The 27,789-nt window shown below is 41.1% G+C and overlaps 2 protein-coding genes across 2 annotated transcripts in view; one reads left to right on the plus strand and one right to left on the minus strand.

Moving 5' to 3' along the window:
• PKIG (cAMP-dependent protein kinase inhibitor gamma) overlaps nt 1-3,562 on the minus strand; it is a 71,089-nt gene extending 67,527 nt beyond the window's left edge. The window contains exon 1 of the mRNA XM_054573707.1: nt 3,482-3,562. The gene's annotated coding sequence lies outside the window, so the exon portion shown is untranslated. The remainder of the gene's footprint in view (nt 1-3,481) is intronic.
• A 3,548-nt stretch (nt 3,563-7,110) lies between these two features.
• SERINC3 (serine incorporator 3) lies at nt 7,111-27,092 on the plus strand. The gene is made up of 10 exons (XM_054573709.1): nt 7,111-7,262; nt 11,255-11,416; nt 12,009-12,202; nt 13,286-13,365; nt 15,489-15,626; nt 18,062-18,231; nt 19,209-19,299; nt 20,291-20,471; nt 24,156-24,383; nt 25,035-27,092. Exons 1-10 carry the CDS (start codon nt 7,224-7,226, stop codon nt 25,171-25,173), a joined length of 1,422 nt encoding a protein of 473 aa, XP_054429684.1. The 5' UTR covers nt 7,111-7,223; the 3' UTR covers nt 25,174-27,092.
• Nucleotides 27,093-27,789: the final 697 nt, after the last annotated feature.

A 27,789-nucleotide genomic window follows, 5' to 3' on the forward strand; every position in this document is an offset into this window, starting at 1 on the left:
TGACTGCACAATAACATGAATATCCTTAACACTACTGAAATGATAAATTTTATGTTATGGGTATTTTACCACAATTAAAAATTTTAACGAACTAATCTTTCCAGACATTTTCCCTTATAACTATGTATGCACACATTTAAAAAATTGGCCCTGGCTGGTGTGGCTCAGTGGACTGAGCACCAGCCTGGGTTGCTGGTTCGATTCCCAGTCAGGGTACATGCTTGGGTTGCAGGCCAGGCCCCCAGCTGGGGTTGTGCAAGAGGCAACTGATCTCGCACATGCTAAAAAGATGTTCCTCTCCCTCTCTTTCTCCCTCCCTTCACAGTGTAGTGATTGTGGCGGGGAGGGGATGCAGATGTGTGGAGGTGGAAGTGGGTATAGGAGCGATAAATGGTAATGGAAAAAATACAATTTAAAAAAAAAGAACATACTGTAATCTGCTTCCCCTACCTAACCATGAGGTTAAATATCCTTCTCATATATATAGTTCACACCTTCTTTTTTAACGGCTAGTAGTACCCATCACATGACTGCACCATAATTTAACCAGTCTGTCTGCAGGTTTTCAGTATTATAAAAAGATCACAGTCAACATCTTTGCATATTTTCTCATTATGTCTTATGATAGACAGCTGGGTTTTTACATGCCCCCTTTTTGGGTATCAGTACCTTGATTTTCCCAAGGGAAAATGATCTCTTCACCCTAATACCTGTTCTGTACCCTACTTTCCCCAATCTAGCCAACTCTTGTTCTATTTGGCCAGCATGCGCACATTTATTTTAAAGTCTATTCCTGGTGCTTATTTTTCATATTGATAGTCATTTCTCCTACAATTACATTTTCTGACTATTATTGTTTGCATAATGCGATTGCTTTTTGTCTATCTTGTAGCTGCTTATTCACTTAATCCTATATCTAATTATTTTTAACTTAATTCTGTTGAATTTTCTCAGCGGATAATCATATTATAGGCAGGCAATCATATCAGTTAGTTACTTATTAAGGCTAAAAGCTCTGGGCTCGGGCAAACCTGAATTCAAATCCTATGTGACCCTGTGTAAGCCTTTTCCCTTGGTTTTCTCATCCGTACACTGGGAATTACAAGGAGGTTCTGCGTCGTCATTGTTGTAAAGATCATATTAAGTGAGATAAGTGCGTTAAAAGTGCTTAACACAGTTTTAGTTCAACCGGCCAGTAATGCAAATATAACTTTCTCTCCACACTTACACCTTTTTCTTTTTCTTGTTGCATTACACTGGGGCACTCCTTTCCAGCATTTACTGTGCTTCCCCAAAAAATGTAGAAGCCATTAAGACTCCTTTTAAAGTGCTTGTGCTGTGGACCTCATCCACTCTCGCCTTCTCAGGAAAGTTGTACTATTGATTTTCCCCTTCCTCTTCTGCATTTTCTCAGCCTTTTCTTCACTACTCTTTGTCATCAGCATTTAAATGTGCTCATGTCTCTCTCTGATGCTTAGAAAGGTTTCACCCGATTCTCTAATCACTCTCCAGCCTTCTCTCTCTTCCCTTCACAAACTTCTTTCAGCTGCCTACACGTTGTCTTTCTCACATCCCACTCTCTCTTCACCCCACTGATATATTACATTGAACCTTTGGAAGCTGCCGGTATTATAGATTCCGCCCCCAACATGTCACCAAATCTGTTCAGTTAGGTCCCCCGTGACCTCTCTATATATTTATCCAAAGGACACTTTAGTGTTTAACTTATTTAATTTGAAATATCAGCAGCATCCAGCAAAGCTGGGCTCTTCCTTCCGCTTCATTACTACATAATCCTAGGTTTCCTTCAACTTCGCTGGTCATTTCTTCTTTGTGTTGTCTAAGTGAATGGTTCTTCCAAGAGTGGCCCTTTGGAATGATCTGGCACTTTTTTAAAATCTCTCTGGATGGATCTCTTCCAATATTAAGTTCCAGTTGTACTGGACGGCTTTCTCTTTTAAATATTGATTTAAGTTCCAGTTTTGCTAGACTGCTTTCATCTCCACGAATGTACCTCTGAACATGTTTGGAATACATGCCGTGAGGGCCGGGACCTAATTCCTTACTGCCTACACAATGTCCGGCACATAGTAGATGCTTAATAAATATTTCTTGAGTCACCATGAATGAATGGCTGCTACATGAAAGCAGATTGAGAGTGATGACACCAAGAGGGAACAACAAAAAACCCCTCATCTTTCTGAAACCATACCTCGATCAAACATACACAATACACGCACGGACCGCTTAAAATCCTCCGATGGCTCCCCAGTGCCCCCAAGATAAAGTCCAAACTCCTCAAAACTTGCAGGGAGCTACAAGGGAAGTCTTTCAGAAGGGGCACCTCTTATCTCTCAGATATCATTTAGCCAGACCTCTTCCACTTCTCAGAATATGGCTCTAGCCAGCCTGCGAAATGCCAGCAAATTCCCAGGAAGCCTGCACTCTCCCCCCAGCGCTTTGCACACAGTGCTCTCTCTGCCTAGATTCTAGAACATTGTGCACTCATCAGCCTCATCTTATGACCAAGACAAAGGCAGATTCTATCTCATTTTGGAAGTCATCCCCTTTTGGAACCGCTCTTTAACCATCCACCTCAACCTCATCTCCTGAAATCTGGGTTAACTGCCCTTCTCTGTGTATTCATAGTTCCCAGTATGTCCAAAATCATAGCGTGAATCACAACAAATTCCTAATTATGCCATAAAACCGTGGCATTCCCTGAGGACAAGATGTCTCACTCACTCTTCTACCTACGACAATCAGCCCAGGCCCTGACACACAAACATGCATAACGTCGGACCTCCTTGTTAGTACAAGTCTACCTTCGCGATATTACAAACTGGGTTCTAGATCACAACAATAAAGAAAGTATTGCAACAAAGCCAGTGGTGGTCTTTTTGTTGATGGAGGGTCTTGCTTTTAGTAATTTGTAAGAAGTGCAGCACCTGTGGCGTGCAATAAAGCTAGGCGCAATTAAACGAAATATACCTGTAGTAGCAGTAATAAAAGCTCCCAAGTACTGAGGACTTACATGCAAGGGTTTTAAATATAAATTTACTTTGTAATAACCTTGTAAGACAAGTGCTATCATTATCCCCATTTGGCAGACGGGAAAACTGATACACAAATAAGTCTATCCTCTCTGGCCCCACAAGAGTCACACAGGACAGAAAAGACGTTTTCTGCAGTTTTGAGTTATTCTCCGGCCCCTCAATAAGAAGGGCTTTTCTGTTTTTAAAAGAACTTTCGGATCAGGCCCAGCAATAGCCCGCAAATACAATGAATAGCCCAACACACTCCAAGCCAAGCCAGGGTTAAGGGGCACGTGGGGGCGCCGCCCCGGCGCAGCTGCGGGCATAATGCTCCGGCCGCCGTCTCCTTCCCGGTGGTCCCCCGTTGCCCAGCCCCTCCTCCGCGGCAAAGAGTCGACACCGGGGTGGCATGTTTGGCCGTGACTGCCCACTCTGTCCCTGCTCACCTGCCCACCTGCCGACCTGCCGTCCTGCCGTCCCGCGGCCTCGCCGAGCTCCGGCCGTCGGTCCGCAGCGCCTCCCACGGGCTGCTCTGCGTCCGCAGCGCGCGCGGAGCCCGTTTCCTTGGCGACCGGAGCGGCTGATCTCCCGCGGCTCCTGCTACGGCGGCCCGGAGGGGATCGGGAGCATTCGCCGATCCTTCCGCTGCCGCGGAACGGGCGACGGACGGAAAGCGGCTGGGAGTCGGGACGCGGTGAGGGGCTCGCGACGGGCCTGGCGTCCTGGAACTTGGCCCCGAGGAAAGGGAGAGGAAGGGAATGCTGGGGGAAGGGGTACAACAAGGCCGGGGGAGGGCTCGAGCTCGGATCCTGCCTCTACCTCGATTCCTCTCGCTGTATCGTCTGAGGGAGACCTTTCGGGGAGAGGACGGGGCCGCCGGCGGAAGCCTGCTGGACTGGGAATATTTAAAGGCGCGAAAACTGACGTGGGAGGGGTGGCAGATGCCTCTTTCTTTAATCCCCGGAGCGGTGATGTGGCAAAAAATAAATAAGCTTGTTTCTTTGGGCTCTGTTTCTTTGGGCTCAAGGTGACAATTAGATCACCACATTTAATTTCAATACGGGAAATAATTTAATTTGTGACCAGCAATTGTAATTCTTGGAATAATCCTGCAGATAACACGGGAACACCAGCCTAAAGAATATTCATTGCTCCTTTGTAAAAGTAAAAGGATTAAGAGCAGTCTAAAGGTCCATCACTAGGAGATTGAGTAAATAAATTATGGTGTATCCATACAACTGATTAAGAATGAAGAGAGACGTAGACACAATTTAGATGTAGATCTGTAAAAGGGGAAGAGGGATAGATAATACCTATACGGCTGGCCTACGCATCTGTGAACTCTGGGAAGAGATCTGGGAGGTAGGGGAGATTGATAATGCATTTTCACTGTATGTTATTTTATGTAGTACTTTAAAAAACCAAGTACATGCATTATCTTTTCAAACAATATATAGGAATGTAAGGGATCAGAATATGCCACCTCAAAATATGCCACTTTGTAAGGATTATTTTTGAGTTGAAGGCAGTTGAGAAGTAGATACACACAAAGATTCTGAGCCCTCACCCTATACATTTCTTTTCCCTTTGTTTAGGTGCCCTCCCACCCTACGGAAGGGCAGAAATTAATCACAGGAGACAACTCTAGACCCTTATCAGTGAGAGGAATCTACATAACAAATGTCACTAAAACAATATTATTTTAATCCACAGTCACTTCTGTCGTGTATCTGCTTCCCCACAGCCTGCCCCTCCCCCAAAGCCTAAACCCCTTTCCATTATCTTACCACTTTTCTACAAATTTAAAATTGACCAGCCTTGGTCAATTCGTATAAAAGGCTCAGTGTTTAGCCAGCCCAGTCACTGAACCTAAGAGATTAGAAGAAAAATGTCCTCCCTAGAGGGGAAAAAAGAAAAAAAAAAAACAAACCACGTAGTTCAGACAATCAACTGTAACTATGGGAGGGGCTGCTCCAGGCAGCTGTGAGCCCCACCTAGAAGACAGGGTGCTGAGGGGTTCTTGGCAGTAGGTGGAAAACTGGATGCCTGGATCCGGTAGAGGATCGCAAAGACATGCTTTCCCCCAACTTTGCCAGCTAGAGGAGGCACACGTAGACATTTAGGGTTAAACACGGAGATCAGCAGGGTCCCACATTTGGGAGGACTCCTGCTTGCAGGTCAGAAAATGAAAAACAGCTGCTGGCTTGACCCAATGTTCCTCACTGAACATAAACAATGCACAGAATGTAAACAAATAGTAGACAAGGCCACTCCGTAGTTGGAACAAAGAACAGACAGACGCTTCAACATTCTCTTGGCTAATAGGAGTGGGTCCCGCTTTTTCAATTCTGGCCCTGCTTTATTTAATTGTCCTACCTCCTGGATAAAAATTATAAAGATATGTAATCATCAAGTTGTCCCTGCTTCTTGACTGTCCAATTCAAAACAGTTCCCCACTTCCTTAGCCCTGCCCGCCCTTAGAGATGCCCAGCACAAACCCAAATCCTAAAATAAGCTCTTTCCAAGTCCCTCTTACCAAGATACCTCACAGTTACCCTGTTGTGCATTCTCCCTTGATGAACAAGCTAAATCAATCTCCTTTGTGATTACAGGGCTTTAAGAGCCACCGGGAAGGTTCAGGGGTCCTGAAGCAACTTGACAGGCAGGTATTGTGAGGGCAAGGTGTACCCTGGGGCAGGAATTAGAAAAGCTCGAGCAATTCTTCCTTTGCCATCAACCCTTTCTGTGGCCTTGGGCAAACCACTTAACACTGAGCCTTTGTCTTTTCTTTTATAAGAGGTTTTATTTATTTTTAGATGGAGGGCAAGGTAAGGGGAGCGAGAGAAACAGCCGTAGTGAGAGAGAAACAGCCGTTGGTAGCCTCTCGTTCCATCCCCTACTGGGACAAACCCACAACCCAGGCACGTGCCCTGACTGGAATCCAGCCGGTGACCTTTTGCTTTGTGGAGGACACCCAACCAATTCAGTCACACCGACCAGGGCAAGCTTTTCTCCATTTCTGTAAAAGAAGGGATCTGAGTATATTTCTAAGGCTTCTTCCAACCTAAATAGTATAGGATTCCACACTCTGCACGTTGTTATATTCTCAGGTGAATGTTCCCCTACATTAGTCATTTGTACAACATCGCCATCGTTGTCAGATCTACACACCATCTATACTGTTATGTATTTAAATAAATCATTTTCAGGTTGTTTTATTTAAATAGACTCTCAATTCTTACTTAGACATCTACAAAGGAAAATGTACCTCACTGCTTAAATGGAAAACCAGCATTGCCTGGTAGAAGTGGAAGAATTTTTGCAAACCCTAAGACAAAATAGTGTTTTTTAACTGCAGATGTGGTTACCTTTGGAGAGACTTGGAGAAGAAAGCCTTCATTCTATTAAAAAGGGAGAAAAGCAAATGTTAGAAAAATGTTAAATACATACTAGTCTCAAATAAACCTCCTCTTTGGTTTGAAACGGGACTGTTTACACAACAGGGCCTTTCAATGTTACTTAATGTCATGTTCATTTCGTTTACCCCGAATAATATAGAGAGCCCACAATTTAGGAAAGAATGCCCATTTTCCCCTGATTAACTTGACTCATCTTCCAGTTGTCAGATTAAATAGATATTCCACAGAACAGCCTTTGGGGCCTGCTCCTCCCCCCAATTAAATTGTTTCCCCTTACATAGTGGGCATTAAACTTTTATTGCAAGAATATTCCCTTATACTACCCCTTCATAGTACTTACACAATATGTCATGGTGCACTTATGTTCATGTCAGTCTCTTTTTAACTAGGCCATAAATTTTTGCACACTTCTGTACCCCAGATGATGATACATAATGGGCTCCCAGTGAATTCAAACGAGGTGAGTGAGAAACGGCTTCACCAACTCTTGCCACACCCACCGGTTTAGCCCCGCCTTCTCTCTCACCTCCCGGCCGGTTTATCTCCGCCTCCTCCCTTAGCGCGAAGGTGATTTAGTTCCTCCTCCTTCCTCTACCAATGACAGGTGTCTTCTGGGCCGCGGCGGAGGGCGGTAGGCGTGGCCACGCAATGACGCCAGCAGCGCGCTTCCGGCCTGAGAAACCGTCGCGCTTTTGAGGAGGCACTTCAACTGGCAGTTACCACCGCACTAGAAACCTCCCAATCGGCCACTTCTATCACCAGCGCCACCATGGGAGCTGTGCTGGGCGTTTGCTCCCTCGCCAGCTGGGTGAGTTTCGGGTCTGGTGTTTCCGTCGGACCTGTGGTTTGGCCGAGGGGTGGCGATAGTGAGCCCCAAGACCTAACCCGATCGGGCTTCGGCTGCGGGGGCCCGGGTGTTGGAGGGACGGGCCCTAGGCTGTAGAGAGTATCCACGGGCCCAGGCCGAAGTCCGCGTGCCCCACGATCGGGATGAGGCGGCGCACTTTCCGGGTTTGCTGAGGAACGCGGGAGGCCGGGAGGCCATTGTTTACAATTTCTGTTGCCCCGCCCCCGCGAGTCTTCCGGCCTCTGGGTTCACGCGGAGCTGGACTAGAACCAAGGAATGAGTTCCCGAGGCGGGAGCTCAGTTTCACTCCGAGGCACCTTCGTAAGGTGGCGTCATTTAATTTGGGTGGCTTGAATAATATTTTTATATGTAGCACAGGATTAGCCAAAGCTACAGAGTATGTGGCAGAGCTGTGATTTTAACCGAGGCCTGTCTGCAGTTTTGATGCAAGGGGAAGAAGGCCCTGTAAATTGTTTAGACTCGGAAGCCATGGTCTGAACTTGGGGACCTTGTACAAGTCATTTATCTCTTCCTGTAAGGCGAGGATTATCACCCCGGCGTTCCTTGCCTGGAGAGCTGTTGTGGGATAAAGTGAATAAATGGGTTGAATCACTTTGTCGACTGTAAATTCCATATTTTAAAGAGGAAATTTTAGGATCTGTGGAATAGAATATGTTGAGTTCCCTCATATATGCACTTCAGAGGAACATGGTTTCTTGAAATTATTTTCTCGTTTCCTAATTCCCCGACTGATTTCTTTGACAGAGGACTCAAATCTCAGCTCATTTCCCTACCATTTCTGAAGGACACAGTGTGTTTTCCAATTCTTAACGTTGCTCTTAAATCAAAAGGGCCACTTCCTTGAGAGAAGTGGCTTTCTCATTTTTTTGACCTTCACCCATAGTAAGAAATAATTTTTACGTAGTTAATACCTCCATTTAGATACAAGTTTCATGAAACAATTTTTAACCTTTACCATCTGCTGTACAATTTTTCTGCCACATTAAAAAAAAAAACCCTAGTCAGTTGATTTTTAGAATCCACCAGTGGATCAAGCTCACTATTTACAAAATAGATATAGAAAGTTATACCTAAGAGGGTCATTATTCTGGCTGGGCAGCTCAGTTGTTTCGAGTGTCATCCAGGCTTACAAGTTTGGGGGTTTGATCCTGGGTGAGGGGTCAGTAATCAACCAGTGAATGCATAAATAAGTGGAACAACAAATAGATGTTTCTTTCTCCTTTCCTCTCTAAAATGAATTTTTAAAAAAAGATCGCTAAGGAGTGAATTGGCAATTTGAAAGAAAGATGCCCTTCTCAATAACCTGAAACACATTTTGGCTTTTATGAAAAGCTAAGCTTTGAATTGATGCCATCAAAGCTTTTCTATCTATAAATGATTTTAATGTTTTATGAATCCCATGTGTTTAATAGGACCAGCAAGGAGTTCAGGGTACCGGAGAAGGGAACGAGTGAGGGGAAGAATGATAGGAAATGAAGTCAGAAAGCAGCAGCGAGCCAAATCATGTGGATACCCATTGTACGGTCTTGTAGGCCAATTTAAGGGCTTTGGCTTTCACTCTTAGGAGATGTTGGGATCCAGAAAAGAGGAATGATATGACCTGATTGTGTTCTAACAAGGTTGCTGTGTGAAAAATAGATGGTAGAAGAGAATGGGTAAAGCGGTGTAGGGGAAGAAACACTTTTCTTCCACGCTCTGTTAGTAGTTAGCGGCCTGTACATTAAACTTACAAAAGATTATCCAGAGAAGAGTTTATGTATGAGTGCAACACACACACACACACACACACACACAGGCGTGCTCAGTGATGAACAACTCAAAGGGGTGGTTAGCATATAAAGCTTATATTCTTAATAGGGGAAAATGAGGTGGGAGAAAAGGGCTTCTATGGGAGGGACAAATAAGTTTCATTAGGAAAGACAGATGGGTTCTTAGAGAACAAACAGGAGATAAGAATGTGATAATAACTTGTTTGTGTAGATGCAGAGGTCTTTTTGTCTTTGTTGGCCATAAAACTCCCATGGAGAGAGAACTTCTGGCCAGTCTCACTTCCCCAAAGTTGCTGCTTTTAGTCAGATGAGGAAAGCTCTCAGAAGCCTTTTTTCTGCATATGTTCCGAATCTCGGATGTTTTCATCTGAAAACACTCTTTATACTAGCTACGGGTTCTGAATGGGTCGCCACAGCAGTGAGACAGGAGCTATTGCTTGAATCCACATGAGAGACAATATTAGTGGCTTAGACTAATGATAGCTAAGGAGGCTGTGAAAGTGGTCAGACTCTGGGTATATTCTCCAGAGCTGATGTGCTGACAGATTGGATGAGGGTTTTGTAAAAAGAGAAGGCATCAAGGATGACTCCAAGGCTCTTGGACTGAGTAACCGGAAGAATAGAGTTGTCATTTAGAGATAGGGAAGTGACATAACATGTAGTAGGATAGGTTTGTTCCGCAGATCAAGTACCTTTACATCGTAGGTACTGATTTGTTTTTATGGCTGAATAATATTCCATTGTGTAGATATTCCACATTTTACTTACCCGTTCATCAGTTGATAGACATTTGCGTTATTTTGCCTTTTGCCAGTTGTGAGTAGTGTTGCTTTGAGCATTCATGTACAAGCTTTTGTTTGAATACCCATTTCAGTTCTTTTGGGTGGTGGTTAGAAGTGGAATTACTGGGTCATATGGTAATTCAGTGTTTAACTTTTTGAGGACTCTCCAGCTTACCCTTGCTCTTGCTATAATGTAATGTGTTTCATACTGTAATATCAGACTTGGTGACCAAGATTCTCAGTAAATAGCAAGTGCAGTTAGGTTTGTATGTTTCTCAATATTAAGATATATTGTTTTTATTATTTTTATGTGAATATTTATCTAGAAGAGTTAAAAGAAAGCACTGAAAAATACAAATTTTGAATTGTTGACAAATGCCAAACATCACAGAAACTTTTTAAATGATATAACACTTATATTAATTAACTTCTATACCTTTTCCTTTATTGTTTTGCTCACTTCTTTATTCAACAATTTTGTGACATCATTTTCTTTAGAGAAAGGGAAAGCAGTCTTCCCTGTAGCCTGCTTGATTGAGACTTTTAAAAATTATGAATAGTTAACAATAGTTAATTATTGATAGTTTCTTTCCATCTTACAAATCTTCATTGACAATGCCTTGTAGAACTTTAGGATTGTTAGCAGATCTGGGAAAACCTCTGATTTGGTTACTATAGCCATGCAACAGACAACCCAGCTTAATGACAGAGTACAGCAACTGCTTTATTAGGCTCGTAGATTCTGTCGGTCAGAAATTCCGACAGGGCACAGGATGGGGTAACTCAACAGCTGGGCTGGGATCACCTGGAGGCTCGTTCATCCCCACATGCGGACCTGGGCTGCTAGGACGTGGAGGGGAGGCTTGCCAGCTGGGGCCCTGCCTCGGGGCCTCTCCATGGGGAGGGGCTCCCTCAATGCACAGGGACCTCGGGGGACCTGGAGGTCTCCCGTGGTGGCTCCCAGCAGGAGAAACTGCAGTACCTTTCATGACCTAAACTCAGAGCCAAGCCGTGTTAACTTCCTCACATCCTGTTGAGGATATATTGTTTTTAAATTCAACATGGTCCCTGTGTGAAAGTAAGTAAAGTTTATGGGGCTTTTAATACGTTTTAGGCACTGTGTTGAGTGCTTATTTAATACAGTAGTGTTTGAGGGAGGAAGAATCTGTTACTGAGTCCGTTTTACTGATGGAGAAAAGGGTTTGCTGAGATAAAGTCGCAGAAATAATATCGAGTCCAGAACCCTGCTTTTAACCACTTCCTCCCAGCTGTAATTCTCTGTTAAAACTGTCAAAGCCTTGTTTGCTTAGTCTCCTGTTCTGCAGCACTTTCATGAAAAGTCCACCGAAGGGTCTCAGATGGCCATGTGTGCTTATTGCAGGTCCCATGCCTCTGTGGTGGTGCATCATGTCTGCTGTGCAGTTGCTGTCCCAACAGTGAGAATTCCACAGTGACTCGCCTCATCTACGCTTTTATTCTCTTCCTGGGTGCCGTTGTATCCTGTACTATGCTGACCGAACCGATAGAAAGGCAGCTGAAGAAGGTGAAGGAGAAGTAACAGAACGCTTAATGTACTGATTATTGTTGTATTTTGCAAAATTTTACTTGACATTGATGTTCTTTCTTTCTTCTTCACTGTTATGTAAATAAGTCACATTCATTGTAATTTAGGGGTATATTCAAGGCACAATATGAAGGTATTAGTCCTTTTCCAGAAATAAAGGAAATCAATGTGAACATCTTCGGGTTCTAGTCTGACAATGGGAGAAAAACAGATAAGAGAAGAGTGGCCCTAAAACATTTTCTTTCCATGTATGTTTAAGAATTAAACTGAACTAGGCCATCGCCTTTGGAAGGAGTGAGTTGTAGCCTGACAGTTAATGGGAAACGGGAGATAACCTCATCAGTAGAAAAGATCAAAGAAGAGAGCACTTAACTTTTATTTCCAAAATGCAAGTTAATTTATACTATTTGGTGACAAGAGTGTAAATGAATTGGAAGACAAAGAGAAAAATCCCACAGAATAGTCTTAAAGTTGTTGAAGTAGTAGTTTTATAAATCAAGGCTTTCCTATGGTGGGGTAGAATCTCTGTTTAAATGTGGGTGTTCTGTAACACTGAAACTCTGTTTTCCAGATTCCTGGATTCTGTGAAGGAGAATTTAATTTCAAGGTGGCTGATCTAAAGGCAGATAAAGATTGTGATGTGCAGGTCGGCTTTAAAGCTGTGTATCGGATCAGCTTTGCCTTGGCCATCTTTTTCTTTGCCTTTTCTCTGCTCATGATAAAAGTAAAAACGAGTAAAGATCCCAGAGCAGCAATACACAATGGGTATGTAAGACTCATTTATTATTAACTTGTTATATTATGGTGCAGAGCCCCCATTCAGCAGTTGATGTTGCCATTCCAGTAGAAGCCGTAGAGTGTGTGAATCCGCGGCCCCTGCGCACCTCCGACTGTTGGACGTGTCAGGGTGTTTCAGTGTCGTTTTCAGTTGGATGCCTGTAGCGTAGAGGAGATAGAGGGGCTGAGAGTCTTCTTATTATTTTAGTATCTTTTTTCTTGTTCCTAGATATTTATTGAACATCTATGAAACAGTTTGAGCACTGCGTTAGGAACCACTTTTTTCTTTTCTAATGTTAAAAGATAAGCATGGGCATGATACATTTAAACTATACAGAAAAATAAACCGCATGTATTTGGGCCACTGATTTACATATTCTGTTGCTTCCCATTCCTGGCCCAAGTTCCCCTGATTCTCATTTGAAGACTGAGGGAGTTTTCTGAACTTTATGTATGTTATAAGCACCTTTTTACAGATGCAATAACTAAATTTCAGAGAGGTTACATAAATTGCTTGAGGTCTCTCAGCCAGGGAGGGTTGGAGCTGGGGTTGAAACTCATGTCTGTCCAGATCCAAAGTCTGATTCTTTTCGCTCTGCCATACAAGGAGTCTTTAAAGATTGTGAACTAAAAGCCAGGTTTGGTCTTGGCTTTGCCAGTGATGAGTTGTGTAATTGTGAGCAAGACACTTACATCCTATGTTGTAAAAGAAGGGTTGGTGAAGACTTTTCCGCTGACCTGGGAGTTAATTCCTCTATACCTAGGTAACATTGTCAGTTTAGAACACTTCAGAATCCTAGAAAAATTCCCATCTTTAAGTGCTAAAAGTAGGGAAACTCTAAAAATACATGTTCCTCTTAATATGAATGTAAATGATCCGTTCTCTGTGCTGTTTGTTCTTAAAATTGTGTAAAATATTGAGTGAAGTAGCTTCATGTCAAATAAAGATCCAAGCCCAGACAGTTATGCTGAAAATGCTATTAAGGCTTATTTTTGCATTTTATAAATTCATTTCCTTAGTGTAAGGGTGAAAATTACCATTTCATAAATGCATTTTTTATATTTTCATAGGTTTTGGTTCTTCAAAATTGCTGCCATTGTTGGTATCATGGTTGGATCTTTCTACATCCCTGGGGGCCATTTCACCACAGGTATGGCTCACTATTAAGGGGGGTTGATTATAATATGTACAGACTCTACAAATAATTGAGTTAAAGCTGTGTGTGTGTGTGTGTGTGTGTGTGTGTGTGTGTGTGTGTTTATTGTTCAAACACTTTTGTCTCCATTTTCCTGCCACCACTCTCCCCTGTCCCAAACCCTCCCTCCTCCCACCCTCAGTCCTTCCCCACTTTGGCTTTGTTCATGGGTCCTTTATACATGTTCCTGGATTTGACCCTTCCCCTTTTCCCTGTTACCCTCCTCCCTCCTTCCCTCTCGTTACTGTCGGTTTGTTTCTTTCAGTGTCACTGGTTATATTTTTCTTGCTTGCTTGGTTTGTCAATTAGGTTCCACTTATAGGTGAGGTCATGTGGTATTTGTCTTTCACCCCCGATGTATGTCACTTAGCATAATGCCCTCCAGTTCCATCCATGCTGTTGCAAATGGTAGTAGCTCTTTCTTTCTTTCTGCTGCATAGTATTCCATTGTGTAAATGTACCATAGTTTTTTGACCCACTCATTTATTGATGGGAATTTAGGTTGCTTCCAGCACTTAGCTATTAGAAATTGTGCTGCTCTGATATTGGGATAGATAGGTTCTTTTAAATTGGTGTTTTGGGGTTCTTAGGGTATAATCCTAGCAGTGGAATCTCTGGGTCAAAAGGCAGTTCCATTTTTAGCCTTTGGAGGAATTCCAAACTGTTTTCCACAGTGGCTGCACCAGTCTGCATTCCCACAACCTCACCAGCACTTGTTGTTCATTGATTTCTTTACGATGGCCATTCTGACTGGTGTGAAGTGGTATCTCATTGTGGTTTAAATTTGCGTTTCTCTTATGGCTAGTGATGCTGAACATCTATTCATCTGTCTCTGGGCCCTGTGGAGAAGTGTCTCCTTGGAGAAGTGTCTGTTTAGGTCCTTTGTCCATTTTTTAATTGGATTGTTTGTCTTCCTGGAGTGGAGTGGTGTGAGTTCTTTATATATTTTGGAGATCAAACCCTTGTCCAAGGTATCATTCGCAAATATATTTTCCCATATAGTTGGTTCCCTTTTCATTTTGCTGGTGTTTTCTTTAGCCGTACAGAAACTTCTTATTTCGATGAAGTCCCCTTTGTTTATTCTTTCCTTTATGTCCCTTGCTCTAGGGGACATATTGGTGAAAATATTGCTGCATGGAATACCTGAGAGTTTCCTCCTATGTTCTCCTCTAGGACTTTTATGGTGTTGTGACTTATAATTAATTCTTCATCTTGAGTTTATTTTTGTGTATGGTGTAAGTTGGTGGTTGAATATGTTTTTTTTACTCAATTTGCAGAACTGACAAAGGAGGTGGTGTCCAATTACATGACTTGGTACTACTATTAAAATATTAATTGATTAAAGCCAGGAGGCATTCAGGTCACTTCTGAGCTGTTCTGGAACCACATTTAGTTGGTGCCAACACAACTATTTTAATAATTTATCTTCTTACTTGGCAGTACTAAGCTGATTGGAGTGCTTGTCAACATAAGGACTTGTAACTCATTTGCTCTACCATCCCTGTCTGTGTGGGTATGTGTGTGGTTTTTTTTTTTCCAAGAGAGGGGAAAGGAGGGAGAAAGAGAGGGAGAGAAACATTGATGTGAGAGAGAAACATCGATTGCTTGCTTCTCATATGCGCCTGAAGGCCAAACCTGCAATCTAGGCATGTGCCTTGAGTGGGAATTGAACTGGTGCCCTTTTGCTTTGTGGGATGACACCCAACTGAGCCACACCGGTCAGGGCTCTACCATCCCTGACTTAACCTGCTTCCTTATCATAGTATCAAGTGACTTACATGGATTTCCACTGTGTTCCTCCCTCTAAAGGAAAAGGCTTAGAATAGTATTTGGGATGTCAGATCCTAGGCTCCCCTTGGCACAAGCTAGAACAAGTTCTAAAAGGTCTGAAATCCAACCAAACACTTCTCAGAGAATTAACTTTGAGTTTGGAATCAGAGTAATCCTGCCTTACTGCTGGAGGTAGAATATGTCTTTACCACCTCTCTTACTTGAATTGAAATCTTTTTAGAATGTTAGTTAACATTCTGAAATGTTACTTCTACGGTAAAGAATAACTTTGTTCTTTTGGTTTGTAGCCTGGTTTGTTATTGGCATGATTGGAGCCTTCTTATTCATCCTTATCCAACTGGTGCTGTTGGTGGACTTGGCTCACTCTTTGAATGAATCATGGGTAAATCGAATGGAAGAAGGAAACCCAAGGCTCTGGTATGCTGGTAGGTATCTAAACTCACCCATAGGAGCCATTCTGCAGTGTTTGACATTAAACAGGAAGTGCAAGAAAAATCTTTATTGATTTAAATGTATAAACTTCCAAGGTTGAGCTGACTTTTTCAAAACTAATATCCCATTGAGTTAATTCTGAATTATATGCATTACTGGAAGGGAGTAACACAGATAATATACCATTGAATTTTCCTAATTCATTTATTTTGAGATTTGTGATATAACTACATGTGTTCAGATAAGGAAAAAAGTTGTATTTACGACATAGTTCTGGTTTTGATTCCCTTGTCTCTCGGGACAAGGGGACTCAGATGCATTCTGCATGAGGGACATCTGTCAACATAGGCAGAAGGAGATGAACGGTTCTTTACGCTTTTTTCAGAGTGTGACCACACACCTCTTGTAAAATTTTTTGGGTGGGAAGTTTTTAGGTTTGAAACAGGACTTAAAGCCTGTGATAACTAGAAGGGGCTTTGGAGCCCTCTACTTACAGGGAGCAATGACCCAGCCATACTTTAGTTTTAATAGTTAAAATAGTGGTTAAGAGTCCTTGCCCTGACTCCCTCCCTCCCCTCCCCCAATTATAAAATAATAGATGCTCCATGTCAAGAAGTTGAAAACCAAAAATCACAAAAGAAAAAAATTCCCCCATAATCTAACTCCCCAGGAATTACTCACTGTTAACATATTAGTCTAAATCCTTCTAGTCTTTTTTTCCTATACATACATATGTACCTTCTATGTATAAAAAAGTCATTGAAAAATGTGAATATGTTTGTGTCTTACTTATTTTTAAATATATATTTGAATAGTTTATGGTTTGACCTTTTTTAAAACTTAGAGACAGCTTGTGAGTGTTTGGCTACAGTACAGTAATAAATACCGGATAACATATCTATTGAGTACATTTCTGATTGTTTCCTTAGAATAAATCCCCAGAAGAAGAGTCAAAGGGTGTGGATATTTTAAATGCTCGGTACACGTTATCAAATTGTCCAGTTGTCTTTTCATATTATTTATTTAGAGTGCCTCTCTTTAAATTGAAAAAGAAAAAAAATTAGTACCACTTTTACCATAAATTACAAATGGTAGAATTTTATAAAGAATAAAACATGTAAATTTACCAACCTGCAACAACCCAGTTTTCTCTCCATATGTAACCATGGTTACTGGACCTTTATGTATTTGTGCTCGTCTACTTGTTTTTATATTTAAATGTAAATAAGTTTATATTATATGTTGTTCCATGACTTGCTCTTTCATTTACTGTGTGATGAATATCCTTCCCTCTCAGTGAACATAGGTCTGTCTCACTTATTTAACAGTTGCATGGTATTCCAGCCGGTGCAATTCCTTGATGTCCCATATCATGGTATACCATAATTTATTTAACCACTGCCCTGTGGTCACTTAAATTGTTTGTAATGACTGTTTATTGCAGAAAAATATTTTTAAAATTATCTATTGCCATTATGGGCTGGGAATCCTGAAACTCTCTAATAAAATTTTACTTCATTTTTTACCTTTTTACTTCTGTTTTGTATAATTAATTTTGGATCATTCCAACTCTAGAAGAATTTAATAATGATTTATAGGTTTGCCATACTTTGGAGTAACTAAAAGTAAAAGAGATCTTGTATGTTCAGATGGAAAACATTAGGAACTGTGCTAGTAACTTAATGTACATCTTCATTTTATGGTACCATCATATACATCATTTAAACACGCAAAATCCATTGAGATTGAGATAAGCAGAAACTAGTTTTCTTAAGTAAGTTTGTGCTTTGAATTAAACACAGTTGGTATGATATACTGCATACTGTTCTCTGTCACTCAGAGCTAATTGTTTATTATTCATGTGAAAAAACATTACTTTAGATATTTGAAAGCCAATAAGCCACTTTCCCACAGTGCTGTGGTCTCACTGTGATAGGAAATGGGTTTATGTAGCCAGTGGCTACAGAGGAAAAACGGCCATAAAAGATGCCTGCCTATTCTGTTTCCTGCTAACGCCATCCCTGGCCTTCAGCTTGCTAGAAACTGGGCCAGTTTGAGGGTCAAAGAGTCGTTGAGGTTCCTAAGAAAAGCTAATAATGGACAATATTTAGCATGTACTTAGAATTTACTCTGGCTAGAATGATCAGAAGTCTGGTTTTTTGACCCATGAAACCAAGTTAGGTAATCCAGGAAGTGAATTCAGTTGTTGGTAGGTTTTGTAATTTAACATTGAGCCAACTTGAACACAGTCTGAAACTTCAACCTTGGGGCTTCCATCATTTCACTACAAATTAGGAACCACCATAAAAGTGAAATAATGTCTCTTTATTTTTAAATCGAGTAGAAGAACATTGGTCTTCCTTATAAAAGTTTGTTAGACTTGTAGGCATTCATACTGGTTTCCCTTTTTTATCCTTATTTTCTTCAGTGTTACTGTCTGTCACAAGCATCCTGTATATCTTCTCAATCATCTGTTTCGGTTTGCTCTATGCGTACTACACCAAACCAGATGGCTGCACAGAAAACAAGTTCTTCATCAGCATTAATCTAATCTTTTGCGTTATCGTCTCTATTATATCAATCCTTCCAAAAATTCAGGTATGGTTGTTTTCTGCTTCTTCCAGTGAGATTTTAAATTAATGCTGTACTTGAAACCTAGGTAACCTTTTATACGAATTTATGTCCAAGTTCTACTCCATTTAAACATTTCTTCATGTTATGATAAAGTCGTCATAATTGTAACATAGTATCTATACAATGTGCCATTGAGTTGCTTGTATTATAATTAAATAATTTCCCTATCATTTAAGAAAACCTACATAACCTGAGAATTTATAATTTTTATTAGATTGTTTACATTGTAAGAGTGATTCTTACGAATCATTAGAGAAAATATTTTAGGGGAATTAAAGTAGGGAAAAATAGAATTAATTTTTGTGGCTCAGTTAGTTGGAGTGCTGCCCTGTACGCCAAAAGGTTGGGGGTTTGGTCTCCATTCAGGGCGCCTGCCTAGGTCGTGGTTTGATTGATGTTTCCCTCTCTCTCCTCCTCCCTTCTTCTCTCTTTAAAATCAATAAAGCATATTCTTGGGTGAGGATTAAAAAAACAAAAAGTAAAACTGATGCTTCTGAGTTTTATCACTTAAATGCCATACTTTAAAAAATTCATCAAGTTTTATATATGAAATATGAAAGAACATCTAGACATCACCTCTCCTTGTAAAAGTGAGAAAAGGGGACGTTCCAGAGAGATGATATGTCACCTTGCCTCACTAGCGGCAAAGCTGAGTTTAGATTCCACTACACTAAGAGACTAGTAAATCGAATCCTTTGTGTGATATACAGGAATTTACAGGATTAGGAAATGCCTTGAGAATCAATAGTACATGCTTTTTCTTTCTTAGTTCCTTTTCGAGCTAACTGAAACTGAAAGGTTACTTGGCATCTTTCAACCGTCAAGGAGAATCAGAAGGTTCTCAGTTAATAACTATTGAGTGGGGCTCCGGGAAGCACACCGGATTTTAGAAAGTCAGCCCTTGTAATTCCTGTGGCATTGTTTTCTTCTTGATTCCGTAGGAACACCAGCCTCGTTCTGGTCTCCTGCAGTCCTCTGTTATCACCGTTTACACCATGTACCTCACGTGGTCCGCCATGACCAACGAGCCTGGTAAGGGAATGGCAATGGCACATTCATTTGATGAAAATAAAGTAGGAAATTACCCCTTTGGTGGAGTAAACACTAGAGCCGGAGCAGATGCCAAACAAACAAGTGAACAAACAAACTTTACTGAAATATGTAATGGTCACTGTTTGCAGATACTTACCTTTCACATTTTATTCTCTATGTCTAGTCATAGCTACTCTTAGCTGACGGGCGGTCCCCTACCGCTTTTTCACCAGGGACCAGTTTTGTGGAAGACAGTTTTTCCACAGATCAGGGCGGCGGGGATGGTTTCGGGATGATTCAGGCACGTTACATTCAAGTTCGCCTCCTGCTGTGCAGCCCAGTTCCTAAGAGGTACAGGCTGGTACCGGTCTGAGGCCCAGAGGTTGGGAGCCCCTTATTAGGGAACCGCACACACAGTCCTTTATGTTAGTCTAGGCTTTTCCCTGGACTAAGTCAAACGAGTTAAGAGCTAGACAAGACAACATTGTTTTGGCCTTTTGGAGAATTGTTTTAATTGAATTTTACTTTGTTGTTCCAGGCTCTAGAGCCTGTAGGTATAGGAAATGTCCTTCTGTAGTTATTGTAGGATTGTTTCTCAATAGGGTGTTCTGTGGAGTCCTTGTAAAGGAAAACAATTATTGCAAACCCTTCAATGATGACTCCACTTACAATATTCACGTTAAAGTGTATAACAACAAAACTAGGGATAAACGCCTTGTTGCTTAAAGCCTCTGCACAATTGTAGAACTAAGAAGATGTATCAGTTAAACTTCAAAACCAGTAAAATCAAGATTGACATTTATGAAATCTGACAAAATGTTGTTTCTTTTTTTTTCTAAAACTAAGTCATTGATTGCAACACAAATAAGTTACTGACTGCCGATTTCAGTGTTCCCATGTGTCATGACTGAATGTGTTACCACATCCCTCAAATCCTTTCTTGGAACAAGATGAGTTATAATTAAGGATAACAAAATATTTCCCATTTCAGATCGTTCCTGCAACACAGGTCTGTTGAGCATCATTACACACATGACCGCACCCACCTTGGCTCCTGGAAATACAACTGCTGCAGTCCCTACCTCTGCGCCACCATCACAGAGTGGGCATTTTCTGGATAAACATACATTTGGGGGGCTGATAATCTCTGTTATCTGCCTTTTGTATTCTAGGTAAGTTTAAAAAATACTTAGAACAAGATTCCCGCAAAGGTTAAAACTAGATTGAAGCAGCTATTTTGCTTTCAAAAAGCAGGGTAAGGAAGAATTTTAAAAAACCGCCTAACTTGCCCTGGCTGAGTTGCTTAGTGATTGGAGCATCATCTCGTGCACTAGAAAGGTTGCGGGTTCAAGTCCCAGTCAGGACACATACAGGAGGCAACTGATTGATGTTTCTCTCTCTGACTGGGTCTCTTTCTTTTCCTCCCCGCTACCCCTGATCCCCCTTCCTCTCTCTCTAAAATCAGTGAACATACCCTTGGGTGAAGATTTAAAAAAAAAAGGATAGAAAGAAAACGGCCTAACTCTTCTTTATTAAAAGTTCTTGACTTGCCTCAGTACCCATGTACACTTCTGCAAGTTCATTAAATTCTCTCATCAAATAATCCCTCCCAACCTTACAGAGAAATAGCTTCTCGTTTGTATACAAGGAGCAAACTCCACAGTTGACCTAGATGGGCTAGAACAGTGGTTCTGAAAATTAGTTGTCTTATTTTCTTTTTTTTAAAGGAAAAAAGTTTCCTGATTATTGTGAATAATTAAAGAACTACAGAATTATACATACCTAATGTTAAAGGCTCTAGTAAATCCATGATCCCAGATACAACCTGTGTTAGCTGTTTGCACTTATTCTCCCACCCATTTTTATTGGTGTTTTCTATATAATAGCATATATTACTTTAATTATTTCAAAATATGTAATAGTAAAAATGGATAAGGATATATTCATATAAATTAATACTATGAGAAAAGTATGAGGTAGAAAATGAAAGTGTCCTTCCTCCAAATTTACCTCTTCCATGGTTAACATTTAATACATATTATTTCAGGCTTTTTTCCTTTGCATGTACTTACTGTCAACCTATCTGTATCTATATAATTATATATAATTTTATGTATAGCTAAATATACAATTTTATTTATATCACTCTCTATAATTTTTTAAAATAAATTATGAACATGTTACATAAATATACAAACTATTCTGAAATTATGAATTTGTCATTATAACCTGGACAGCTTTCCATAATATTATGTGTAAATTTATGTTTTTTTAATGAATGCTTTAAATGGGGGTTGGCAAACTACAGCACTAGGCTGTCTGCCTATTTTTGTAAATAGTTTTATGGGAACGCAGCTATGCTCATTTCTTTTCATATTGTCTGTGACTATTTTTGTTTTGCTTTTGGCCATTCTTTTTTTTTGAGGTATAAATCACCTACCACAGAATTCACCCTTTAAAAATGTGAATTTTTAAAAATGCAGAAGTTTTTTAGTATATTCTCAGGGTTGTACAGTCAATTTGAACATTTTATTTACTCAAAAAAAAAACCCCTATGGTCATTAGCCCCATTACCCCGGCAGACAGTACTCTTTCCATCCCTAGATTTGCTTATTCAGGTGTTTCATATACATGGAAGACTATACTATATGGTCTTTTGAGACTGGCTTCTTTTACTTAATGGTTTCAAGGTTCAACCATGTTGTACACATGTGTTTCGTTCCTTTCTGTTGTTGGAAATAATACGCGGTTGTGTGGATACACCGCATTTTGTTTATCCATTCATCAGCTGATGGACATTCGGGTGTTTCGCTGTGGGGTTATCATGAATAATGTTGCTATGAATATTTGTGTGCAAATTTTTTGTGTGAGTATAAGTTTTCAGTTCTCTTGGGTGTATATACCTATGCGTAGAATTGTTGGATTATATGGCACTGATATGTTTACCTTTTTGAGGAACTGCCAAAGCATTTTCCAAAATGGCTACATCATGTTACAATCCCACCAGCAATGTTATGATGATTCTAACTGCATTACCCCCTAATCATTACACTATGTCTTTTTGATTGTAGCCAATCTAGAGAGTGTGAAGCTGCATTTCATTATGGTTTTGCTTTACACTTTCCTGGTGACTAATGATGTCGAACATTTTTTTCATGTGCTTATTGGCCATTTTTATATCTTCTTGAAGAAATGTCTATTTAAATCTTTTGCCTATTTTTAAATTAGGTTGTGTTTTTATTGTTTTTTTATATGGTTTGCGATACAAGGCCCAACTTCATTCTGTTGTATGTGGATATCCAGTTGTCCCAGCACCATTTTCTGAAAAGACTATTCTTTCCCCATTGACTTGTCCTGGCATCCTTGTCAAAAATCAGGTGACCATGAATGTAATGGTTTATTTCTAGACTTATAATTCTACTTCATTGATATATATCTTAATCTTTATATGTCAGTACCACATTTTTATTGCTTTGTGGTAAGTTTTGAAATTGAGAAGTGTAAGTCATCCAGATTTGTTCTTTTTCAAGATTGTTTTGGCTGTTCCGAGTCCCTTGCACTTCCATGTAAATTTTAGGTTTTACATGTCAATTTACAGCCTTTAGGTTTAGCTTGTAAGTTTCTGCCAAAAAAATAAAATAAACAAGGTAATTGAGATTTGAAGGGGATTGCATTGAATCTGTACATCGACTTGGAGAATATTACCATCTCAATAACATTAAGGCTTCTAGTCCATGAACAGAGCATGCTCATTTAGGTCTTTAATGTTTAAGGGGTTTTTTGGGTTTTTTTATGGTATTGTAAATGAGATTGTTTTCTTAATTTATCTTTTCAGTTGTTCATTGCTATGCATAGAAATATAATTAATTTTTGTATATTAATCTTATATCCTTCAAGGTTGTTTATTGATTCTGAGTGTGTATTCCTTAAGACTTTCCATATACAAATTCAGTCATCTGCAAATGGAGATTGTTTTACTTGTTTTCCAATCTGGATGCCTTTTATTTTTTTCTTGCCCAGTTGCTACGGCTTACACCTCCCGTACAATGTTGAATAGAAATGATGAGACTGGACTACTTGTCTTGTTCCTAATCATAGGGGGAAAGCTTTTACTCTTTCACTGTCAAGTATGGTTTTAGCCCTGGGTTTTTCATAAATGCCCTTGATTATTTTGAGAAAACTTTCCTCTGTGCCTAGTTGGACCATTTTTGTCATCTTGAAAAGGTATTGGATTTTGTCAGAATGCTTTTTTTAATATCTATAGAGGTGATCATGTGGTTTTTGCTCTTTATTTGTATGTACTTTGTTACTGAGTCATTTAACAAAGTTTAGTGGGCATCTGCTATGTGCCAGAAACGCATAGATGACTAAGGTCATTATTGTTAAGGAGTTCTGTGACTAGCAAGAAGGACAGGAATGGTAAGCATTACGGCAGAGGGAGGCGTAAAGCTCTGTGGGAATTGAACCCTGCCTGGCAATGGGGTGATGTCAGAGAAGGATTTCCAAAGGACATGGCACATAGCCAGAGAATTGAAGGGTGAGTAAGTTAGCTGGGAGAAGGGTGAAGGGTGGCGCACGCTAAGAACAGAAGAGGTACTTGTGAAGTCACGGACGTAGACACTGAGAGCATAGTATGTTTTGGGAAACTCCTAAGCAGTTTAACTGCTTAGTAAGTGATAAGGACACTCTCTGCCTTGCGATGGCAGGCGACAGTTCAGAACTTTACACAGGGCCCTTCAGAAGGCTGGCAGGCCCCACAGTGGGAGCAGTTCAGAAATAACCTTCATGGATGGAGGCAGCAGTCCGCCATCGTTGTGGCCCACTTCTGATTTGTTTTCCTTGGGATCACTTTCTAGCTTCCGCACTTCCAGCAACAGCCAAGTAAGTAAGCTGACCCTGTCGGGAAGTGAAAGTGTGATCCTTCGTGACACAGCTGCCAACGGGGCCGGCGATGAAGAAGACGGACAGCCTCGGCGGGTTGTGGACAACGAGAAGGAGGGAGTTCAGTACTACTACTCTGTCTTCCACTTCATGCTCTTCCTGGCGTCCTTGTACATCATGATGACCGTGACCAGCTGGTACAGGTAGAAGGCACAGAGAACACAGCTGGGGGCCACTTAGCCCCGCGAGCTGCCTGTAGAACCTCCATCCATTTCTGATTTTAGAATCTCCTCTTACCTATCTAATAAGATTGTGTTCCGTATGGACACTCTCCTGAAATACTTTAGACTTTTTCTCCTTTTGGATTTAAAATCCAGTTGCTGTTCTCACAGTGTAGGTTATGAGGAGCTCTTCCAGACTTGAGCTTGAGAGAGAAAATCCTGACATAGAGCGACCTGACCCGTCTTTGTTCTCTAATTTTTCTCTGTGCCTAGAGAAGCCCATATACAGTATTCTGGTCAAAGGAATGGTTGGTAAGGAAGGGAAGTTTCAGGGAGGCCATTTCAATCTAGGCTTTGACCAGTGTCTAGAACGACCAGATGTCCCCAAAGAACTTTAATCCCCAAGGATTAAGAGTAGTCAGGGTTCTTCATTCTGGCAAAAAGAAAATCTGTTTGAGAGGCGGTGTACCCTACTCATAAAAAGGAAAAACAGCAGCTTCCTCGAGTCCCTGCTAGAACCGTCCTCAGGAACAGTGCCAGTCAAGTTTCCCTGGAGAATTTTCTGGCTTTGGCTGGGGGGCTGCCCGATGCTGAGGTCCAGGTCCTTCTCCTGACCCTCTTCTGTGTTCCCAGCCCCGATACAGAGTTCCAGAATGTGACCAGCAAGTGGCCGGCTGTGTGGGTCAAGATCAGCTCCAGCTGGGTCTGCCTCCTCCTCTACGTCTGGACCCTTGTGGCTCCACTTGTCCTCACCAATCGAGACTTCAGCTGAACCTGAGTGCCGGGGCACCTCCGAAGGTCCTAACGGCTTCCTTTGCTGAAAGCCCCATTCCTTTTGCTTCAACTAAAAGAGTCAGCAAACGCTTTGCGCATTTGACTGTGTTGAGGATTGTGCCCGAGGGCAAGGTTGAAGGATCATGGACTCGGGACCTGAGCTCATTTACATATATATTACATTTATTTTTAAGGCTACAGAGTAAAGGGAACATTTTTGCACTGTAAAGTGAAACTACAGCTGTGCTGTGAAGAGAGTTCTTTATTAAGACCTGTAGGTTCCTACAACTTTGATTTAAAATGTAAGATAGAAAAATATTGGATATTTGAGGCCCACATTAATATATTTCTATTGCAGTATCCTTAAAGAACAGGTAAAAAGTAACAGTGTATTTCTAGGACAGGTTTCCTCTATGACAGTCTCTACCTGTGTGGTACTGGCACCCTGTTCAGTCCTTAAACTCTTAAGAGGTGCAGCATCCCAGCACTTGGGCAAAGGAGTGTGTGTGTGGGTCCTTCCCCAGAGGGCTTGCTGGTAGGGCTACTGCTTCTGCATCTTGAGTTTCTTTGTTTTTTTTAACACTATGGCATTAATGCTGCTTGTTTCAAGTCTGGCTTTGCCAGTACATTAATTTCAAAAAATGCTTTGTAGGTTTGGTTAAAATGAAGATTCACTTGGGAAAACACTGCAACTTTAGTCTATGTAATTAATTATGTTATGAATATGTAAAAGTAAAATGCATGTGAATTTATTATATTTGCACTATAAGGTATTTGATTAAAATAGACTTAAGCTTTTAAGGCCCTTTCTTTAACAGCTTTTATGAATTAGCAGCCATTCTATATTTTTTAGAGTTATGCAGGCAGTCAGATTTATCAGACATCTAGCAGAATGCACCTATTCCTTCTAAAAATTAAGGGCTACTGAGTAAAGTCTTAAACTCATTAAAAAATTGTACTGATAAATATTGTTGGGCAAGACGCTTGGGTAGAAGAGAGGAAGGGGCAGGAACGTCAGGAGAGGAAGTGCACAAGGAGGTAGAAGTTTGTTCTTTCAACAAAGATTGACTCTCTGTTCTTGACCAAACCATCAGGTTCTGGGATACAACACCTTCTTTGCCACCGCGGACTTAAGAGTTTCAAGGAGGGTGAAGATGAGCTGCCACGTGGCGCCACGTGGCATAATTAGCGCTGCGCTTTAGGAATTGCAGAGAGCCCAAAGAGGTGGTGCTGAGGTGGGGGTGTCGTGGTAGGCTTCCCGGGAAAGGGGACGCCTAAGCCAAGAACTGTTAGGCGTTGTTGAGAGCAAAACTGCATGTTAAAGGCAGGGAGATTTCTTTTAACTTGTTTAGTAAAGCTGGGGTAGGGAGAGATGGGCCAGGGACTCAGTTATAAAGGGCTTTGTAAACCGCATGAGAGTTTGGTCTTTGCGTGGAGGGCAGTGGGGAGCGTACCCCACAGCGGGGTGAATAATTTGGGTCTTCAGCCACTGTCTATCAGAGAATGGGTTTAAAGAGAAAAAGACCAGGGCAGTCTGTGCAAGGTTTGAAACAGAAGTAAGAGTGAGGATAGGGAGAAACTGACAGCTCAGAGCTATTTAGTAATTAAAATTTAAAAATTGGCAATTGATTGCATCTGGCGGAGAAGTCGATTCCTGAGTGATTCTGGTTTAACCGACGGACTTGGTGGTAGTTCCATTTGTATGGTAGGGGCAGGGGAAGGGAAAGGCTGTGCCAGGGGAATGGCGGTGTGTCCCTTAAGAATGGCTGTGAGCGTAACGCTTGGAAGTCCGACTCTGTGTCAGTTTTGCCATTTTCTGTCTGACAAATAGCTAACATCCATTGAATATACACTAAGCTTTATGACCCCCGGGCAAATGACTACCTGTCTGAGCCTCATTGTTTTCTCCGAACAAAAGATAGCACCTGGTACATAAGATTGTGTAGAAAATAAAGCTATTTTGCAAAGTGCTTAACCCATTTTAAGCACTCAGGTAGTAGCTGGTAATCTCAATAAGGGCTAAAAAGAGACTAGACAATATTAAAAGGTCAGAGATTTTCAGCCAAAACCTAGCGCAGTTTAGATTCGAGGTGTTCTTACAGAACTCAACACATGGAACAGAGAGGGCACAACCTCAGCCTGGGGGGAGGTGTGGAGTGGAGAAGCAGGGCTGGGTAGGAATTGTTGGAACCATCGTCACTTAAACCAGTGGTTTATGTTGGGGTAAAGGGACCCGGTTGTAAGGGATTTGGGGGGCTTATAAGGGAGGCCTAGCTCTTTTCCAGTATAAAGCAGATACCCCCACTTGCCTGAACAGTGGGGCAAGCCAGATTGAACCCATTAAAGTTCCCAAATTTCAAAAACATTACAGTGTACCACCCCCCCATCTTATGTAATTTAAAATAAAAGCAATACTAAACTGTAAAGTATAAAGTCCAATAAAGTTTTTAAATTTTTTATGATGATAACTTTGATATTAATTTGAAATAACAAATTTTCTTTAAAAACTAAGGGGCAGCATCCCTGGTGTTCGTGGTTTTTGTACCCTAAGAATAAGTTAAGTAGGAAACCTAAGAGCTTGCCCAATGTGAATTATCCACACGAGTGCTGAATT

The sequence above is a fragment of the Pteronotus mesoamericanus genome, unplaced genomic scaffold (genome assembly GCF_021234165.1).
Source record: "Pteronotus mesoamericanus isolate MK-2021 breed Mesoamerican mustached bat unplaced genomic scaffold, CSHL_Meso_final contig_25, whole genome shotgun sequence".
Classification (NCBI taxonomy): domain Eukaryota; kingdom Metazoa; phylum Chordata; class Mammalia; order Chiroptera; family Mormoopidae; genus Pteronotus; species Pteronotus mesoamericanus.